Source organism: Pseudochaenichthys georgianus, chromosome 17, assembly GCF_902827115.2.
Source record: "Pseudochaenichthys georgianus chromosome 17, fPseGeo1.2, whole genome shotgun sequence".
Taxonomy (NCBI): Eukaryota; Metazoa; Chordata; class Actinopteri; order Perciformes; family Channichthyidae; genus Pseudochaenichthys; species Pseudochaenichthys georgianus.
The window spans coordinates 11189902-11210772 of NC_047519.1; the positions used below are offsets into that span (position 1 = coordinate 11189902).

The 20871-nt window shown below is 40.4% G+C and overlaps 1 protein-coding gene across 4 annotated transcripts in view; it reads left to right on the forward strand.

Moving 5' to 3' along the window:
* Positions 1–604: 604 nt before the first annotated feature.
* LOC117462239 (SUN domain-containing ossification factor-like) overlaps positions 605–20871 on the forward strand; it is a 37938-nt gene continuing 17671 nt past the window's right edge. For 2 of the 4 annotated variants that reach the window (XM_034104374.1, XM_034104376.1), the window contains exons 1-13: positions 607–876; positions 7243–7357; positions 10843–10962; positions 11574–11773; positions 11998–12114; positions 14957–15098; positions 15175–15292; positions 15383–15507; positions 17109–17176; positions 17272–17379; positions 18013–18118; positions 19255–19275; positions 19713–19768. In XM_034104374.1, coding sequence (XP_033960265.1) covers positions 812–876; positions 7243–7357; positions 10843–10962; positions 11574–11773; positions 11998–12114; positions 14957–15098; positions 15175–15292; positions 15383–15507; positions 17109–17176; positions 17272–17379; positions 18013–18118; positions 19255–19275; positions 19713–19768 — 1361 coding nt within the window. In that variant the 5' untranslated portion in view covers positions 607–811. Of the gene's footprint in view, positions 877–7242; positions 7358–10842; positions 10963–11573; positions 11774–11997; positions 12115–14956; positions 15099–15174; positions 15293–15382; positions 15508–17108; positions 17177–17271; positions 17380–18012; positions 18119–19254; positions 19276–19712; positions 19769–20871 lie in introns of all 4 variants that reach the window. The other 2 variants (XR_004553809.2, XM_034104375.1) reach the window with 2 other exon arrangements.

The following is a 20871-nucleotide window of genomic DNA, read 5'->3' on the forward strand; positions in this document are numbered from 1 at the left end:
TGTAAGTTCTAAATGTCCAATTGTGTTTTGTCCCTTGCCCTCACTACGGGGGTTTCACATGTGTAGATAGCTCCCTCTATTGACCTCAACATGCACGTGCATTATTGTCTCTAATCGGGTTTGGAGCCTGCTGTACATCATGTACTGTACAATTTCAGTTAAGAAAAGTGGCCGAATAAGAACATGACGATACTTTTTATTGCAGGTTGATAGGTTGACAACTTTTAAAAAGATATACATATATATTGCAATAAATCCTTTGATTTGTACATTATGGGTCGTTTTGAACAATATTTACACATTTAAATAGTACTAATTAACATTCTCTAACTTGATGCCACCGATTTCTCCACCGTTCAGCTAGGACTGCTCCTGCGTTATCCACCCACGAAATACCATATTATGGTGTCTCATGTCTCAATGGTATTTATAATATGATAGGTCTTTTTTGTCATCATGAGCTATCATTTTAAATGCAGGAACACTTCCTATAACCGTCCTTTATTACCTCATTACGATAAGCACCACCCACTCGGGGCAACTGGTTCCATCGAAACGAGCGCTCCCAAACACACGCTCAGTTTGAACTGCGCAACTGCCCATCTACTTTTTCATTGGACGGTTACACCGTTGTGTGCGTGGGTGACAGCGGCTAGCATCACATTCACACTTCACCCGTGAAAACAACCCCCATCAGCTAAGTTAACAGGAAACAACGGGTGAATTTGGCTTGTAAAAGTCCTCATAAGGGCGAAAAGGATAAACCGCATTTTGTTAGTACGGTGAGGATGTCTGTCCCGGCAGGAGAGGGATGAAGATGACACCAATGTTATGGCGAGTTGTGTCAGTGTGGCTATGTGTAGCTGTGGTCTGTTGGTAAGTTGACTTAATATCCCCTATTTTCTCAAAATATTATAACCACAAGGTTAACCATACAAAGTAACATACTGCCAGACAAACGTGAGGGTTACATTTGCTACAGCGCATTATGTTAGCCAGCTAGCTAGCATTAACATGGTGTTGTGATGTGGCACCTAACCAGGTGCTAACCCTTCACTTGTTGTCAGTGTACGAGTTAGCTTGAGTTACTGAATAATTAGCTAGCCTGTTAGCTAGGCTTAAAAGCTATTTGACGTAGTAACCATCCACCTTAAGTAATTGTGGCTGATTAAACATAGTTAGTAACATACGTTGTATCAGCTGCTAAAGTCTGTATCTCCTTTTAAGCACAGGTATTTGGTGAAGACTTTTGACCTAAACAACAGTACGCAATGTGTTAGACACACACTGCGGAGTCAATTGCTGATGCTTCCCACGACCCATCCTGTCACAGTGCTAACGTTAGCCTCATATTTGCTCTTTACAGGATTACTGGCCTGTCACGTCAGTTCTGCTGGAGGTTGTTAGGTCTATGTAAATCTGACTGAACACAGTAAAGCCAGCTGAGAGGGAGCTTATGGAGGAGGATTGTTGGCTGTAGCCATTATGTAAGAGGATAGTAACACAACACTTGGATAGAGAGAGAAGGGAGGGGTATTATTTAATATGGTATTAACATCTATGTTAATGTTGACCTGATCTACTTTCACAAGCACTGCTTTAGCTTTCATTTTAGAGTGAAGTGCGAGTTATAAAAGTGTTTTATGACATGCAGTCACATGTAAACATTTAGAATCTCTGGAATTGCGTCAGTTCATAGATTTTGTTGCATTTTTTTAAGTTCTCAGACATGTCATAGCAGGCATAGCACAGGTGTACATAACTACTGACATGATGAACAGCTGTAGTATTCAGTTCAGGTTTAATAGGCTCTTATTATGCAGGCTGGAACTAGAATAACTCTAATGTCAGACAAGGACGTTTGCTTTGTACAGTACCCCTTAAAAATGTTTTTCCATAATATACAACAAATATTATTTGTCATTTTTAAATCCTTCCAATATTTGAAAATCATATTGCACTTGCAATATAAGTTAAAATAATTTATATTTTTTCCAAATTGTGCAGCCTTCTGCTAAAAATATTTGCTCATATTTTTTGTGGAACTCTCTGAATTTAGCCAACATCGGAAGAAATGAATCACTATGAATGACTTTGTCACAATACAAAGTTGTTGTACTACCCATATACTGTAGCTGAATCTCTTCAGTGAATGAAGTCACCATAATGATATTCACCATTTGTGTGATGTCATATCATTGAATCAATCTTATCAGATTATTATAATTGGAGTAAACAATGATGCATCACACCACGTGGCATTAATGTGACGGAATTTGAGAGTCACAGGTCAACTGTCAGTCAGAGGTGTGTCTCGGGACAATCTTGATGGCAGTGGACACATAAACCTCATCTTTGCCCTTGTGATATTTATTTATTGTATATGTTGCATAGTGAGCAGTCCATTTGTTCAATCCAATCTGCTCTGTAAAGCATTGTCTTTAAGTATTGCAAAGGGTCTGCTATCCCTTCAACACTACTAAGGCTGTAACTATCATTTGTTTCATTGTCTCTTGATCTGCCAACTATTAGATCAATACTAAATTAATCTTTTGGTCTATAAAATGTCAAAAAGTAAAGAGAAATGTCCATTCTAATTTCTTTTTGTGAATAGTGATGTCTTTAATCTCATGATTTTTCAGGCCAAACACAAACATATTTAGTTTAAAGGTCCCATGTCATGGCCATTTCTACTGATCATAATTACATTGTTGAGGTCTACTAGAATAGATTTACATTGTTCAAAGTTCCAAAATCACATTGGTTTTTCATACAGCATCTCTATGTGTATTCACTCTCTGTCCTACACGCCTTGTTGGAGCTCCTGCCCCCCCCCCCCTCCCTGTGTGCCCACTGTGCTCTGATTGGTCAGCTCGCCCACTCTGTTCTGATGAGTCCACCACCGTTACAGCGGAACATCAGTGATTATGTGTTACAATGGCGTTTGTTAGCAACCAGAAAATGACACCAGTAAGGACAAACTGGGTGCCGTGTTGGCAGGACGTTGCGAGGCTCGCTGCTGCGAGGAGCGGACAGTGTGAGCTGGCTTACTGGTGTGGTTTCCTAGTTGCTGCATGGGGTTGGCGAGACAGCGAAACCCAGCCCAAAACCAGATCGAGCACACACCCGCAGCCTCGCCTCGCCACGTTCCGCCAGGCTGAGGTGTGTGTGTGTGTGTGTGTGTGTGTGTGTGTGTGTGTGTGTGTGTGTGTGTGTGTGTGTGTGTGTGTGTGTGTGTGTGTGTGTGTGTGTGTGTGTGTGTGTGGTGTGTGTGTGTGTGTGTGTGTGTGTGTGTGTGTGTGTGTGTGTGTGTGTGTGTGTGTGTGTGTGTGTGTGTGTGTGTGTGTGTGTGTGTGTGTGTGTGTGTGTGTGTGTGTGTGTGTGTGTGTGTGTGTGTGTGTGTGTGTGTGTGTGTGTGTGTGTGTGTGTGTGTGTGTGTGTGTGTGTGTGTGTGTGTGTGTGTGTGTGTGTGTGTGTGTGTCACTTGATTCCAGGAAGGAAACAATGGAAAAAGAAAATGTCCAACGAGGCGTTTTGGGGCAGCTCAGACAGGTATTTTCTGTGTTAGAGTTTTTCTCGCTACAGGGTGTACTTTGAGGGTTTGTGACTCTGCAGACCGTTTACATGCAGAAAAAGCTACATAACACACAAGGGGACGGGTGATAACCAGACAAGCATGACTTTCAGCAATTAATCAATTATCAAAATAGTTGGCCATTCTTTTTCTGATGATTGACCAATTGTTGCAGCTCTAAACACATTCTATTCTTGCCTGTTTTTTGTATTATTTTTCACCAATTTCTCTTAAATATTGAAAAAACCTCTCATTGCTGTATGTATATCAAAAGAGGCTGGCGCACAGAGGGAATATCCATATCCTTCCAGTGTTTCCCACAGAATTTGATTCTATTTGTGGGGGCACCGCACCGCACACATTTAAAAAACACTGCCTTCTAAAAACCTCTGGCATTTCCTCCCACTTCCTTTGTCAAGTGTCCTGCTTTAACTCTTTGTTAGCAGTTAGTGAATGATTGAGCAGGTCGTGGTTTAACACCACTCCTGCTCCGTTGGGGCCTTTCAATTAGAAAACAAGTGCTCTGTTGTGCACCAATGCGTCTCTCACTAGTCTAGACCTTAAAGTCAGATCAACAAAAGCAGTTAGGCCACCCAGCCCTGCCCAGAGGCCAAGTCAAATCCCCCACCTGGAATCCAGAATCAAATCCAGATAATTCCTCGGATTGTTGACAAGTATGCAGTCGCTGTTCGAGTGTGGCCTTTGAGACCCTAACGGTACGTCCACACAGCAGCTTCAGAAGAATCTTCCACCGCTTCCAACGCTTCTCTGCCCATTGACTTTGAATGGGGATGACGTCACTTTGCCTCGCTTTTCGCCAAACTGCATTGTGGGGGAGCGAAGCGAAGATTTCCAGGATGTCCAGGATTTCCAGGATTCAAAAGTTGAGCAATGTTCAACTTTTGAAGCTGAGCTGGAAGCGTCAGCCAATCAAACACGTTTATGCAAATCTGACAGTAGAAGCGCTAGCCAATCAAACCGCGTGTAAGCAGGGAGAACCAGACCGCAGTTCATTTCCTCATATTCCAAACGAGAAATTACGGTAGCAAATCACCCGGTTCTTTACGACCAGAACTATTAACGGGATACAAACCGGAGGAACCAGGCATGGAGGGAGGTGGCAGAGACAGTGGGTGAAACTGGTAGGTTTTCGCCTGTTTGGGGAGTTTATATAAATCCCCGGGGTTTTTTGTTTTGTATGTCGGGGGTGGGAGATTCATGTGATTGGTTGTTGGTCGCATTGCTCGCAAAAAATCCCCAAGCTGTCAGACACGCCCAGCTCCAAGATTTTCAAGATTTTTGAAAAGCTGCTGTGTGGACGTACCGTAACCCCCACAGGAACTTTCTATTGCTATTGCAATTATTACGATCCTTGTTTGGGCGAACTATTGTCCTTTTCCTGCCAGGAGTCAGCACAGTCACTGCAGACCTCTCCATTGTGTCTTAATTGTAATGTATGCATTTATTTAAACAAGGATCAAGATTTACCAAGACCTGTACTGTACTTTAACAAGATTAAAGAACAGTACAGGTCAATAAAATAGTACATACAGTGTTTCCCACAGATCTGAAATATACTTGGGCGGGTGGTGGCAGCGGGCGGGGGGGTTGGGGTGCCCGAAAAAAAAAAAGTTGTAAGAACATGTTTATTGACTTTTCATTCCTGGGGGGTGACGTGCAACAACATTAACCTTTCTGTTGGTCGCTTGTTAGCAGACCCTTCACGCGATGGCAGAGTGAACAGGTACAGGCAGGGCCCATAATGATAGCCCTATAGTTTAAATCTACTACCCACACATGAACATATGGAAATGGGTTACTATTTAAAAAAATTAATGTATTTATAAATGTATTTAGGAACCTATCCATGTGATTTTTAGTGGGGGTCGACCTCAAATCCTCTAGGGGGTCCAGGGGCATGCCCCCGGTAAGATTTTATTTTTTATTTTGGAGTTAAATGCATCAATCTGGTGCATTTTGAGGGGAAAATAAAGAGACTAGATCTATGGAAACACCTATATTAAACAGAACTGTATACATTTCAATAATCATAAAATCATGGTCATAACCAATAACATACCATTTCCAATATGAAAAAAACACTGAAACTTGTTTATTAATTTATTTTTGGTTCATTTATAGTTGTGAGTGTGTCTGTGCTCCTGAATCAGCCTCCCCTGTCTCCCTCCTCTCCCCCTGCTCCTCTTTGAGGCAGCAGCAAAGACTAGTTTTCTCTCAACAAGTTTTAAAAGTGTATCTTACCTTTTTCCACCCAGTTAACTTTTTATTTATTTATTCATGCATATTTTTACTAATCGCATTACATTTCATTTAGCTGACGCTTTTATCCAAAGCGACTTATAATGACCGATTACAGGGACATTCTCCCTGGAGTAACTAAGGGCTATGTGCCTTACTCAAGGGCACACTAGTGGTGGTGTTCCTGGCGGGATTTGAACTCACAGCCTTCCGATCTTCAGCCCACCTCACTACCCATTAGACCAATCACTACCCTCTCAAATGGAAATATGTGTTTACATAAATGGTGACCAAACCGTTTGAGACCCACTGAGAACTTAGACTAAACTATCTAAACACTAAGAGAGTCCTTTACCTCACCTGAGCTGAGCTTATCCCGAGCTTGAATGACACACAGAGACCAATCAAGGGCTTTGATTTATGATCTGTATGACAGTGGCCACATCATGTGGACAGCCAGTCACCCTGTGTGAGGCAGGCCACTTAACAGGCCAGAAGGAGGCGAGATCAGTGCAAGGGAGCGAGGGATCATTGTCCACAAGTTAATCGATCGCAGATGGCGTCGTGGTCACGGACGAATAAAAAAAAAATTATTATTATTATTATTTAAAAAAAAAAAAAACTAAATGGGTCGCGAGATATACTTGGGCGGCCGTTAATATACCTGGGCGGCCCGTCCAAGTATAGTCTGTGTGGGAAACCCTGACATAGTACAGTTAAAATATATAATATTACAATTCAAATTGAAAAACTCCTGACTTAGTGTGTCACCAATCAGAACTGTATTGTTTTTATTTAAAGAAAGAGATTTAATACACTTATCATTTGAAAAAAACAAAATCTATAGAAGCAAATAACGATGTTCTTTTTCTTCGCAGTAAAAATACAGTTAAAACTACAATACATGAAATAACTATCAATAAGTAAGAATACAAATGATTACAAAAAAGGAAGGGTTAATAAAATGACAAACATCAGGTCGGGACATATGATGATGTTTTAGATAATAGTCAACGGACAACAATCAAACGTAATAGAATATAAATAACATTTAAGAAACATTTGAAGTTTATTGATCTTGTTCATACAGTCAGTTTGAGTAACACGCCACATGTTTGAGGTGTGTCTTCACTTTGATAACGTTCTCTGACTGCACGCAGATAAGATAAGTTGTGTCCGTTAGGCTAGAGGCCCCTGGGACTTTCAGTGAGTCATACTGTGACATTGCACTGCAGCTTCCACTGTGTATGACTCACTGCAGTCAAATCCAGTGTTTAGGCTGCTCGATTCAAGAGTTTAGACCCCTTCATAGTCCTCAACTTCTTCTCCAGATACATGGTATTTTCGCTAGTGCTTTAGCAAGTGACCTACATTCATTATGACACTGATGTCTTCTCTTCGTCTCTTAGGTACCCTAGTTGCTATGTCGGTTGCACGGAGACGCAGCAGGAGGCTCAGAGGCCCGTGTCCTCACAGGACCTCAGTTCGGAGGAAGAATCAGGGGAGGAGATTCATCATCACAAGGTAGCAACTGCTGCAACACGACCATAGTGCAACCTAGGGATGCATACCGGTATCCGGAAATACCGGTTACTGGTGGCTACTAGGGCTGAACGATATACCGTGTCATGGCGATAACCGCGATATTCACACCGCAGGGACGTGCGGTTTTATTCATTTAAAAAAAAAAAATGCTAACGCACTTTAGCACAGAATTCAAAATAAAGATACCCTTATTACTGCACATACAATATATCCGATTAAAGCTGAGACTCCACAGATTATTTAAGTATAGTATCTAAGCGATCCGATTTCGCAACAGGGGAAGCAAACAGACATCACAACACGTACCTTTTTACGGAGCTTTTACGGGAGATCGTCTCACCGTAGCTGTCAATCTGATCCAAAGACGTGTTCAATGGCATTAAAACGAGAAAAAACGCAGCTGAATTGGTTGATCCATAGGTTAATAATGTATCTGTGGCTTTGAAGCAATTGTTTATAATCCATAATTCCATTTTTATGTAAAAACCGGAGCACAAAAGTTAGCTGCTAATGGTAGCCACCAGAGTGTATGCAGCTTCCGGTTTTGGCTACGTGTCACTCACTCCTTATTTGGTAATGTGTGTGTGTTAGGCTGCGCTGTACTGCCGCATAGCCAGGACCGGAAGCAGCAGCCACTCTGGTGGCTACCATTAGCAGCTAACTTTTGCTCTGCGATTTTTACATTAAAATGGAATTATGGATTATAAATGAAATACTTTTTTTATACAGAGACGTTAAAAACCTATGGATTAACCGATTCAGCCGCGTTTTTTCTCGTTTTAATGCCATTGAACACGTCTTTTGATCAGATTGACAGCTACGGTGAGACATCTCCCCTAGAAGCTACGTAATGGTACGTGTTGTGAAGTCTGTGTTTGCTTCCCCTGTCCGAGTTCGGATCACTCAGTGATGATACTATATACCTAAATAATCTGTGGAACCTCAGCTTTAATCGGATATCTTGTATGTGCAGCTACGATAAGTAATAAGGGTACTTTTATCTTGAGTTCTCTGCCAAAGTGCGTTAGCATTTTTCGCTCAGGGGTAATTTAGATGCTTCTTATGAGACTTGTGTTTTGTTTTGGTAAAAATGGTTTGTATCGTCAGTTAGCTGAGATTATTTCCGTTAATCTGGTACAACACATTAATAGTTTCTTAAATATTAAGATCCCCTGAGACACAGTGTCGTGAAAAAAAAGTAAAGTACCCGCCGGGACTTTGGGGCTTAACAGGTTAAAAAACCCGCAATATATACCGCGGGGGGGGGGGAAATCGCGATGTCAGTTTTTTTCAGTTTTTGATTTTAAAGATGAGATTTGTTTGTTTGTGCAATGCCGAGATCTCATGACCTTTATTCTATTATTTATTTGTTCTCTAGTCGAATCTCAGGTTTAACATTAATTATAACGGTCTGTTTGCATTGACAAGATGTGCTATTCACGCGGCACACCTGATAGCGGGTGTTATAAAAGATATTCCATAATCGGTTTTCTTCATATTTTTTATGTATTTTTCATTGTTTGTTCAGTACTAAAAGGTCCAAGAAGTCCCACAATTGAATTTAATATTCATTTTACATGTTAACTATATCGTAAAGCGCTTCATGGGAGTAATTGTGGGATGATACATTTTCAAAGTATCACGATATGTATCGGTATCGTTCAGTGGTATCGGTATCGGTATCGTAAAAAAGTCAACGATATGCATCCCTAGTGCAACCCACACTAAAGATTCAAAGGTGTTATCGTCATATTCACTCAAGCTACATTTAAGTTGTTGGCAATGGAAGTCCCATCTTAAGTTATGCCAGATCTAAGTCCCAGGCCCTACTAACTAGGGTTGCCAGAAACTGACCATGATCAAAATCGATTATTCGGCAGCCCTGGCGAATAATAATCGATTATTCGACCCCCCCCCCCCCCCCACGGGAGAAAAAAAAAAAAATCAGACAAAAGGAATTCCGTTGTTGTCTTTACTGTAACATGTTTAACAGCACAAACAACAAACAAGCATGTCATCACAACGACGTGGCCTTGAAGTGAAGTTGGTAATGGCCAGCTGTGCTGCGTCTTTCTCTGTAACCTCTTTGGCGTGCTTCGCACTCAAATGCGAACGCATTGTTGAGGTTGAGCTGTGATAAACCAACGTCTTTTCGCAGAGCTTGCATTTAACTTCCTTTGGACTTGTAAGTTCGAAGTAGTTCCACAAGGAGGAACTCTTTTTACCTGCCGCTTTGTTCATCTTTAGTCGCACGTGTGAGGGAGAGGGGGGGGTGGGAGCGGAGTCGGTGTGTAGCGTGCTGCAGCAGCAGTCTGCTCTGCACGCAGGCTTCCTCCAAGTTTACAGTAAAAAAAACTGGTGGTGTGACCAATGGCCATTTACAATTATTAATACTATTACTATTATTAGCATATATATATTTATATATATATTTTGGTTGAAACTAAGCCAGAAAAAAAAAAAAAAAACATAAATAATAATAAAAAAATTTAAATAATAAAAAAAAAATATATAAATAAAATCGATTTTTAAAAATAATATTCGATTATGGAGACTGTAACGAATATTCGAATCATCGAATAATCGCTGGCATCCCTACTACTAACAGTGCATCATACACTATACTAGGGCTGCTCGATTATGGCAAAAATCATAATCTCGATTATTTGGGTCAATAATTGATATCACGATTATCACAGTTGATCACCCTGAACTTTAAGAATAACTCAACTGAAAAACCAATAATAAAAAAAAAGAATAATAAAAAAGAATAATAAAAATAAAAAAGTCGTTTTATTTCGATTACGTTATTTTCGTAATCGTTGCAAACCAAAATCGTAATTGCGATTAAAATACGATTTAATTGAGCAGCCCAATACAATACAATGGCACTTTATTGTCAGGTCAACATTTTCCTTGCATCACAGCAGCTCCACATCAACAGGGACACATATTTAAGACAAGAAACAAGGAAACTGACTGTTAATAACAAGTGTCAATCAGTAAGGATGTTTAAACCCCTGTTCAAGACATGAAGGAAGGGAATAGGAAGTCAAAAGTACAATAATAAATGTGCAAGTTATACAATGATCCAAGTAAATACAGGAAGAAAAAAGTACAACAGGTTGCCGTCTAACCTGATGTCAGGACTTATGTCCTAAATGTTGCTGTATTATTGTTGTATTGTTTTAAGTGTCGGACCCCAGGAAGAGTAGCTTTTGTCGAGAGCAAAAGCTAATGGGGATCCTTAATAAACATAAACCTGAGCTAACTCAAGTGATCATCAAGACCATCATATGTTTTTAAGCTCATTTAACCACACAGGAATCCCCCTGTCATGCTACACTCAGATCAGATAAAGTATCTGAATATATGGACTAGAAAATCAAATGTTTTTAGTTTCTGTAACTCTGTGGTGTAAATAATATTTGTGTATGCGTTCATTTGTTTGTGTTTTTCTCTAGGCTGAGGAAAGCTTGATATTCCCTGCCCAGTTCCTGTCTGACAATGAGAAGTGGATGGAGGATGATCGGCAAAAAGAGGATGACACGGCGCAAGAGGTGGACGGAAAACAATATTTAGAGGTACTGTACAGTTGCAGCGTTTATGTAAATAGAAAAGTGCAAATTAATTCTGTACCGTGATGTTTGCTTATGTCAGAGATCATTTCATAGGTAAGATTTCCATTTGGTTTCCTCTGGAGATCAACCTCGATATGCATTATACTATGTGCTCCGTATTAATGATTGTTCCTGGCACAGTTGAAGCTTTAAGTGCTATCATGCTAAATCCAGCTTTGGCTAATGGGTAGGGCAGAGCCATTCTGAGAAAAGAGACAATTATTTGGACTAATATTACAATTGTGATATGATTCACATATTTGAGGCAATTACCATTTTAACATAACTTTTCATTCTTATTGTCCTAAAAAAAAAGAAAATATGAAAATGGTTATGGTTTGTATTATGTGTGTGAGGATCTGTATGACATTTCTTTTTCTTAAAGAGGCCCTTTTATGCTTGATGGGGTTTTCCCTTCCCTGTAGTCGTGTGTTGTATAGGTTTGTGTGCATGTAAATGGTCTGCAAAGGCTAGAATCCCTGTGTTCCCTCCGGAGGGAGATTCTCTGCCTACTAATAGGCAGATCACTTTCAACATCTTTCTCCACAGCTCAAACACCTCTGTTTATCCATCAGGCCTTTGGAGAGGAGGAGCTCACTGCAGACAGAGAATGGAAGCACGAAAAAGACATTTCACTACCTGAGACAGAACCTGAGCAAATCTCAGAAAATCCACCCCCTGAAACCTCCGCCACTCAAGACCCTGGCTCTGATATTACTGTTGAGCCCGAAGATAACTCCAACATCCTTAACCTTCAAGAAAGCACCCCAGACAGGCAAGATATTATTACATGGAGGAGGCTTATTTCATGTTTTGTTTCCACTGCGATCTACTTACTTTGCTGTATCTCATTCTGTTGTTCGGAAAATGCACATCACTTCGAGTTACGGTACCTTTTTATAAGAGCAAGTTGTTGTAAAAGATCATTAGTTTTTTTTCTTTGTTTTACCGTGAGTAAAAAGGCTGCACGAGTGTAACATGGATGGTTGTTTCTTTCAGTGTTTCAGCTGACACAGCTGCACCTGACGTCGTTGATTCGGACCCGCCTCCAGCTGACTGTGAAGAACTCGAGGAGAAAAAAGAGGGAGAAGGGGACAATCCATATGACAATGAAAGGTGGGTAGAGGAAATCATGTGCCCTACTTAGTAAGACATCTTGCATTTTTGGAAAGTTGGCTTTGAATGCAGGTCGTGAGCAAGGCCAAAACAAAATGTAAGTATAGTGCAACTGTCATTTTCTTGCCACAAGGGAACTTTCAATCAAAACAAAAGGCAGTGTTTGGTGGTGTTGTGAAGTAGTGTTGGATCAAGGGGGTTTATTATTGCAGTCGGCTTCTCCCGCTGTACTTTCCTTGAGTTTTACCAAACATGTCTGCCTCTGTCAAAAACAAGGAGCAGTTTAACAGCAGGAATACAAGGAATCAAACAAACAAGGAATCAAACATTTTCACATTCAAATCTCCTCTAATGAAGTTTGGAGGACTCACTTTTTTTTCTCTGACAACTTTCAGGGGGTGTTAACCTGGATCAAAGATTATCCACTGAGGTGTCCTCCTCTCCAAAAACTAAAAGCTCCTAAGATTTAAACCGGTGCAAACAGGCAGCTTCACGTTGAAAATCCTCATATTGTTTGGCTGTCGCTAACATTTGCTTTGTTTGTCTCTCTGAGAGCTTTATATCCATGACAACTCAAATCCTTTATCCAGTTCAAATGTATATTTAAAAACAACCAAGATCTAAAAAGTCTATGGTAAAAACGTAGCTTAAACTGCATAAAAGTAAACTTTGGGCAGACAACCACAACTCTTACACATGCTCTAAGGCAGCGGTTCCCAACCTGTGGGCGGCACGAAGGCATTGCAAGTGGGCCGCCAAATAATCTTTAATTGTGTACAGGCTAAAGACACAAACATGGACATAACAATAACATATAGGAGATAACATTCCCATCTCAGACTAAAACAGAAGAAACAAAGATACAGTCAGTAGGATCACTTTAACATTTCACAAACAAAAATAGGTTGATAACCAGTGGCGGTTCTAGACCAATTTGACTGGGGGGGCCACTGGGGGGCCAGTTATTTTCTAAGGGGGGCACAATAAATGCAGGACGAAAAAGAGAACTAGACAGTATGAAGTAATTGCCCATAAGAAAACAATGCAATACAGTTATTGGTATTTGTTTCACTTATTTATTTCAGATAGATCTTATAATTATTACCGTTAGCTTCAGCTTAAGTTATAGTGCAATGTTTGCACTAACACCATATTTATATAAAAATAAAGGCAATGAACAGTTACATCTCTACTTTACATAAGGGTGTCTGCACAATCTCACATTACAGCAACAAAATCCTGCGGTTTTTGGCAAACAGAGTACCAGAAAATATACATTTAAAAAAACAAACAAAAAAACAACTTTTCATTGTTAGGGGGGCCACAGGGGGGTCAGAGGTCAGTGTCAGTGTACTGGCCCCCCTGCCCCCCCATAGAACTGCCCCTGTTGAGAACCAAATACCACCAAAACACAACATGGCAAGCACATTTCCCATGTCATGGCGTGTTCAGCCACCCTTTCATTTTTTGTGGCAATAATTTTTTTCAAAAGAAATTGTATTTACAATCTACTAGTGTTGTCACGATACCAACATTTTGGTTTCGATACCGATACCAAGTCAAGAATTGCGATTCCGATTCTTTTTTGATATTTTTCTTAAAAAAGGGAAACAGTCTTAAATGTGATTATTGTGATTTATTTCACACCAGAACCATAACACAAACTTTTAAACAATGAGAACATTAAATAAAATAAATGACAAGAATTCGTATTAAATAAAATTAATACATTTCTTACAGACAGGCCTCGTGGTGTCCGTAGGCTTGCCCTCACTGTCAGAGATATAGCTCAAATACTTCCAAATGTCGCTTCTGGCATCTTTTTTGTCAACAAGCCGAGGCGCAGCGGCAGTTGCACTCACACTTGCTCCACGTTTTCTCACATGCTCTGGCAGCTAGCGCGTGCACGAGAGAGGGGAGGGACTTAGAGCGTGCTTGAAAGGGGAGGGACTGCAGGCACGGCTGCAGTGCAGGGAGTGGAAGCAGAGCGCTGAACACACATGGCTCTTATTAAAACGGCGCTTTCTCACCGGAGTACTTTTCCCCGTCATTCTTAAAGTACCGATACTAATGAAACGGAGGAATCGTAACGTTTTTAACGGCAGGGTATCGCGGTACCTTTCAAGTATCGGTACACCGTGCAACACTACAATCTACTCTTCAAACACCTTAAATTAAGATTACTCCTTGATTGACTTTTAAAATATGTATTTTAGCCAGAAGAATAGTTGTATTTATTAACTGTGTGCGGTCTTCATCTAAAAGCCCAAATACAATATTAAAGGGTGTAAATGAAAATTCAATATTTGCCTCCAAATAATTTGCAAAACATTATAATTTGTGTGGAAACATTTTCATTATTAAGATTTTTTTAAATTTGAACCTCTTTCTTGATCCTCCTTAGCAACGGTCATTACAGTCCTTGACAGCGGTCTGTTCTACTGGATTTACAACGTGTCACAGGTTCTGAATTGACCAATCAGAACTTTATTTAGCCTCTGTATTCTTTATGGTTGAATGTGGGCCACGAATTTTTTTTTGATTCTTAAGTGGGCCCTGAGTTGAAAAAGATTGGGAACCGCTGCTCTAAGGGGATACGTTGGTGACTATGGGCAGCCAAATAACATTGACTTTATCCTTGATTGAATGTCTCTAGGTTTTGAAATTGATATTTTTGGAAGCAGATGGAATATTAGTAGTACCCAATTCAACAAAATATATTGCCAAGTTCTTGTCATTTAAAACATTTTATTGTGGAAATGTTAAATATTAAACCTTCAAAAGACAAATTAGAATTTGTGACCCCTGAACAAACACCAAAATGTTTCTTTTGTTCCCACAGCAGTCCTCCAATCGTTCTGGAGAACACTTCCAATGTTCACACTGCAGGTACTAAAACCCACACTGACCAAGCTCTGAGTCCTCCTGCTGCTCACGGCACAGAGCATCTGGAGACCAACACGTCGCACGGGCTGGAAGAGCAGGTGAGGCTCTCAGATAACACGTGAACTGCTTTCCTTTTGTCTACCCAGCGCTAATTTTTCTCATTATCTTCGACAGGATCCCAGCCCCCCTGCCATCACAGGCACAGATAGCAGCACGAGCAGCAAAGACCCCGAGGACATCCCCACCTTTGATGAGTGGTCGCGCAAGATGATGGAGATGGAGAATGGAAAGAGTAAGATTACAAAGTGTGAGGATCCAGGATTCCTGTGTGTGGGTACTGGATTGAAAAAAACAACTTTTGTTATGTTTTCCTCCTAAATAGCTCAGTCTACTCATACTTCTAACAACGGGGCTCCTCCTGTGGTGAAGAAAGTCCAGAAGAACTTCAATAACTACGCCTCAGTGGAGTGTGGAGCTAAGATCCTTGGCTCTAACCCAGAAGCAAAGGTACTGTGTGTATAAAGGAAATAGGGTCAGCAGGGAATCAGGTTCTGTGTCCTGATTAAAGAACACGGAAACATACTTTTCAAGTTATGGTGATTTATATAGGATTTCGTTTGAACAATGATACAATAAGGGAAGTAAATGCAAGAAATTACAATTCAATAATTTTACACAACTATGTAAATATATAGATTGATGTAATTACAAAGTTACAATGAACTGGTAGCATACTGCTCTCCATTAGGTTTACAAGCCATTGCTGGCAAATATATGAAAGGTTACCAAACAATCACCAGGACTTTACAGGATTACAGAGTAGTGCAGAGATGAAAGATTTGTGTAGGCCGACCCGGAAGTGAGCATCACAAGGGCTCCCACGACAAAAAATAAATCAATAGGATTTATTTTTCAATAGGATTTCGGTATATTGCAGAAAAAAAGGTATCTGTCAAAAGCAAGTATGATACTTACACGTTTTGGACATTTGGATAATCTGCACATATTAACACCACTTGATGATTTATGATATTTACAGGTTCAAACCCCACTGCAGTCAGCATGTGGTTGTGTCCCTGAGACACTTCACCCCAAATTGCTCCTGTGGGGATTGCCCACAGTACTGAGTATGTAAGTCGCTTTGGATAAAAGCGTCTAACAAGTGACATGTAATGTAATGTGACTTCACCCAGGCTAATGTTAGGTACAGTAGTCTCATTTAGTCACTTGTTAGCAACCACTGTTTACCATGGAAAGAAGCTTCGGACATTGTGGGGTTTCTTTATTTAACTACAGATATTATTTAAGGCATCTGTCTATAAAATATTGACTTCGAAAGGTGGAGGGTTACCGCGGGGTCTTAAAAAGTATTAAAAGTTGATAAATCAATTTAGCGAAAAGTAAGGCTATTAAAAAGTATTAAACGGCATTTTCCAAGGTGTTACATTTTGTAGCTTGTTTTCAATAAGTATATAAATGGTCCAAAGAGGTTGTGTTCTACAGTGTGGCTGAATGTAATCATGGCGTAGATGTGTCGTGTGATTCTGTGGAGTTTATTTAGGGGATACCGTTGGATTTGACGTCATCTGAACAGGACATCGCACGCTCACTGCTCGATAGCGCGCGAAGGTCCGTTTACGCCGGTTGTTAAGCAACATCGTTATGGGGAAATGCAAGTCTGCGTCCAAATGATTGGAAGATAAGGAGGAAGGACAATCACTACTGTATATAGTCAATGTGAGGTAAAGTGTGTCGCCAATGTAACCGGTTAAAACTCGAAGTGGCGATGAGGTCTTAAAATGTATGGAAAGGGTCTTAAAAAAGGTCTTAAAAGGTTTTACATCTGACTTCAGGATTCCTGCATATACCCTGGTAACGGAGGTGGAGAAATCCTCACACATTCCCGTGCTTTTAGGACTCTTTCCTGCACCTTCAACCAAATGAGGCAAATCAAATTACCGCCAAAATGAAGACATTTTTTTAAAAGCAATACAAATCCAAACATATCAAACGTGTGGAATTGACAGTACAGTTACAACAATATGCATGATGCTACTGAGTAATCTGTTGACAAAACAAGCTCATTGATTATTTTGTCTTCCATACAGAGCACTTCGGCCATATTGAAGGAGAACATGGACATGTACATGTTAAACCCCTGCAGTAATAAAATCTGGTACGTAGTGTTCATGCATCTCCTGCTTTCTATCCAAAGATGCAACCTCCACCTTATTGTTGAAGCCTTTCTTTTTCTTTATTGCCAATGCCCAGGTTCATCATCGAGCTCTGTGAGCCCATCCAGGTGAAGCAGCTGGACATCGCTAACTTTGAGCTGTTCTCCTCCACTCCCAAAGACTTCCTTGTCTCCATCAGTGACAGGTATGCACTGCAACTATCATACATACCATATTTACTGTGGGGGAAACTTCTGTGTAGCAATGCAGGAGGAGTCACCGACTCAAAGGGAGACACGCGGAGAGCTGGAGCTCTGATGTCAAACACTGATGGTTTATTTGGAGCTTCGGCCGGAGGATTCACAAAACAAGTCACACAGTCAGAGGTTCTGACTTCACGGTAGAGTTGCCACGTCAATTCTGAAGAACTCTACCCCAGACCCCTGTGTTTAGCTAGTTCAGAGAGAATAATCAACATTGTGCATAACAAGATAGAATCCTAACACCTCTATCAGCTGACGTCAACAGGCAGGAACAGGGAGACAAAACACTGAGAGCACAGCAGCCAAGGTTACAGGTGCGTGTGCTCAGTCAGGACAGTATGACCTGATACACTGGGTCAAAGTTATGGGCCTTGGAAAATATTTCCCCAACATTTACCAGTGCATTACCAAGCCTTTTGAGAATTTGCCCCAGAGTGTGTTTCATTATGGAAAAACATCATGAATAATTAATATTTTAATTGATCAAAACCTGTATTCTTATAATGTCCATCCCAAAGTGTAATCCCGAACTCTTAACCTGATATCCACTGACTGTGGTGAATCTCCTCCTGTAGATATCCAACAAACAAGTGGCTGAAGCTGGGAACCTTCCACGCCCGGGATGAACGCACAGTCCAGAGCTTCCCTTTGGACGAGCATCTGTATGCTAAATATGTGAAGGTGAGCTTTTCAGTCACACTACCATACAGTACACCAGTCTCCATTCTATGAGCTAAAGTAGAGCAGATGAATCTCTGTTATCTCTTGATGCATGAAAGCATTTAACTGTTTCTGTACACTTTCTCTCTGAATCTAATTGAATGAACATTTTGACTCTTAACTGTAGAATGGTCTGTAGATTACACTGTATTATAGTATGTCTTTACCTCTAAAGCAGGGGTGTCAAACTCAATTTCATCACGGGCCACATTCGCATTATGGTTGCACTTAAAGGGCCGGTTGTAACTTTAAGACTATATAAAAATACATATATACCGTACTTTTCGGACTATAAGCCGCGACTTTTTTCCCCATTTTTTTGGTACAGCTAACGGCCACTAGGGAACCTCCTAAATCTATGGATTTTACAGGTAAAATTAACCACCTTTAACACTATGGGCTCTATGACCGGTCCACGCCCGCCACCTTTAAGCGGCGGGCTCCAGCAGGAAAAGCTGGAGGCCGGAAAAGAGTGAGACAGGTAGCGCGCCAAAGTAAACGTGGAACCGAGAGACAGAACGAGAGCAAGACAGACGGACAATTTAGCTGCTGCGGCTCATATGCAGGTGCGCTTTATAGTCCGAAAAGTACGGTAAATATTTAATACATATAAAATAATGTATTATTGCCTCTGCATTGGATTATTATCGGATAGGGGCAAATAATTGGAAGTCTCTTGATGATGAAATGATTGAAAAAGAAAAGCCAAATTCTGGAAAAAAGTAACATTTTGAGAAAAGGTCATATTTGAGATGCATTGTGGGACATGTAGTTTATGGGCAACGTGCTTCTGTAAATCGGCATGTAACCGTATAATAAACATATTATATTCTTTGCAAGCTCTTGTGGGGCCACAGAAAATGAAGTCGCGTGCCGGATTTGGCCCCCGGGCCTTAAGTTTGACAACCCTGCTCTAAAGCCATATTCTAAATATAATCCACCGCACATTTAACATTTGGTTTTACATTCTAGATTTGGACATTTTGCATCTAAAGTGAATGAAATCAAACCATCATAAACGTTTTGGTCCTGTTTGAAATGCACGTGTATATCTCTTTAATTCTTTTCTCTTTTTTCTCCTGTCTCTCTTGCTTCAGATGTTCACCAAGTACATAAAGGTTAGCCTGCTTTTCTTGTAGAGGTCTGTGGTTGTGTGACTTGAAAAGCAAAGGGTGGGTGTATTTTGTGGTGTGATCAACTCTGAACAGATTCCTTTGCTATGCTATGCTAGCTGCTGCTAACTTCAAGAAATACTCTTTGAATACAATCATATCAAACATAATGAGACTATGCTAACCCTTCAGCTGTTGTTGTGTGATAAAGCATGCATTTAAATGATCTAACTTGCCCTTTACCGAGATGTTCCTCAGATGTACTCACATTGGTCTCTAAATGCTTAATTGTAGCCTTTTATACTGATTCACAGTCAAACTAAATCACGGCTCTGCTGTTTTGTAAATAATGAAACCACTGCGGCAGGGGTTAATCTGTGTGTGGTTAAATACAGCAGCCATTTCAATTATAATATTTCAATATATTTTTCCTTTTCTTTTAGGTTGAGCTGGTCTCTCACTTTGGCTCTGAACATTTCTGTCCCCTCAGTCTCATAAGGTATGTACAATTGTTTTTTGTATTCTTAATTTGAAGTTACATAGTATTTATATTACAGTTTGCACAATCATTACTAGGTCGGTATACAGTGGTTAATCTTTTTCTTATTTCCATTGTAAACACACACAACCAAAGCACAAAAAAACCCAGGAAGTATACAAAAGAATGACATTGTTTCCATTACAGACAATCCAATTATAATAGTGTACCTTTCATCTACTGATGGGATGTCTGGGTTATGGTACTATGCTCCTAATATGTATGCAAAGATAAGTTAACTAACAAATTCCAACGTTAATTTGATTTTGATTTGAATATTGTAAGCATGCCCAGAGGAAGTGAGCCACCTGTTAAAGCAAATGTAAGTAGATGCCAAAAGGTGGTACTGCACTGACTTCCATTGGGGAAGAGACGTCTGTAAACCAGTGCAATTTTAAGAAACATTTCAGATATATTTTGGGTGTGCCTCTACTAGAGAAACAGAGGTGAACGGGGGAGACAGAGGGGATGACATTGCCTGAAACATTCTGCGCACTCGGGAGTTGAACCCAGATACTTGGCAGTGGGCATCGCTAGGGGCCGCCAGCTCTAACTTCTGATCTATCCGGTGGCCCAAATAATAATTGTTTTGAGTTATCGAAACTGAGCAAAGACCGGCAAATTTGAGGCGGGCTTAAGGAAAACTCAAGTGCGCCTGCTCTATGTCTTAAGTCCCCTGATGATTCGGGAACCAATGAATCTACAGTCTGTCCATTTTGGCTTAATGCGTAACTTACATAGAAATTGACAGGGGCCCGCCTCCAAACTGTATCCAGTATACATCCATGATTGTTGGTTGTCTAGACCAGGGGTTCCCAAAGTGGGGGTCGCGAGATGATTACAAATTGAAAATTAAAAACATTTAATCTTTTTTTTTTATAACTTTTTTTTTAATTAATAATAACGTGTGCATAGACATTTTTCAGGGGTGGACTGGCCATATGTAGAATTTCCCCGTAGCGAGGCTCCCCCCGTTGACAATCCACTAGCGCAGTGTTTCTCAAACTTTTTCATACCAAGGACCAATAAAAAACCAATAAAAAACCAATAAAAAAACACTCACG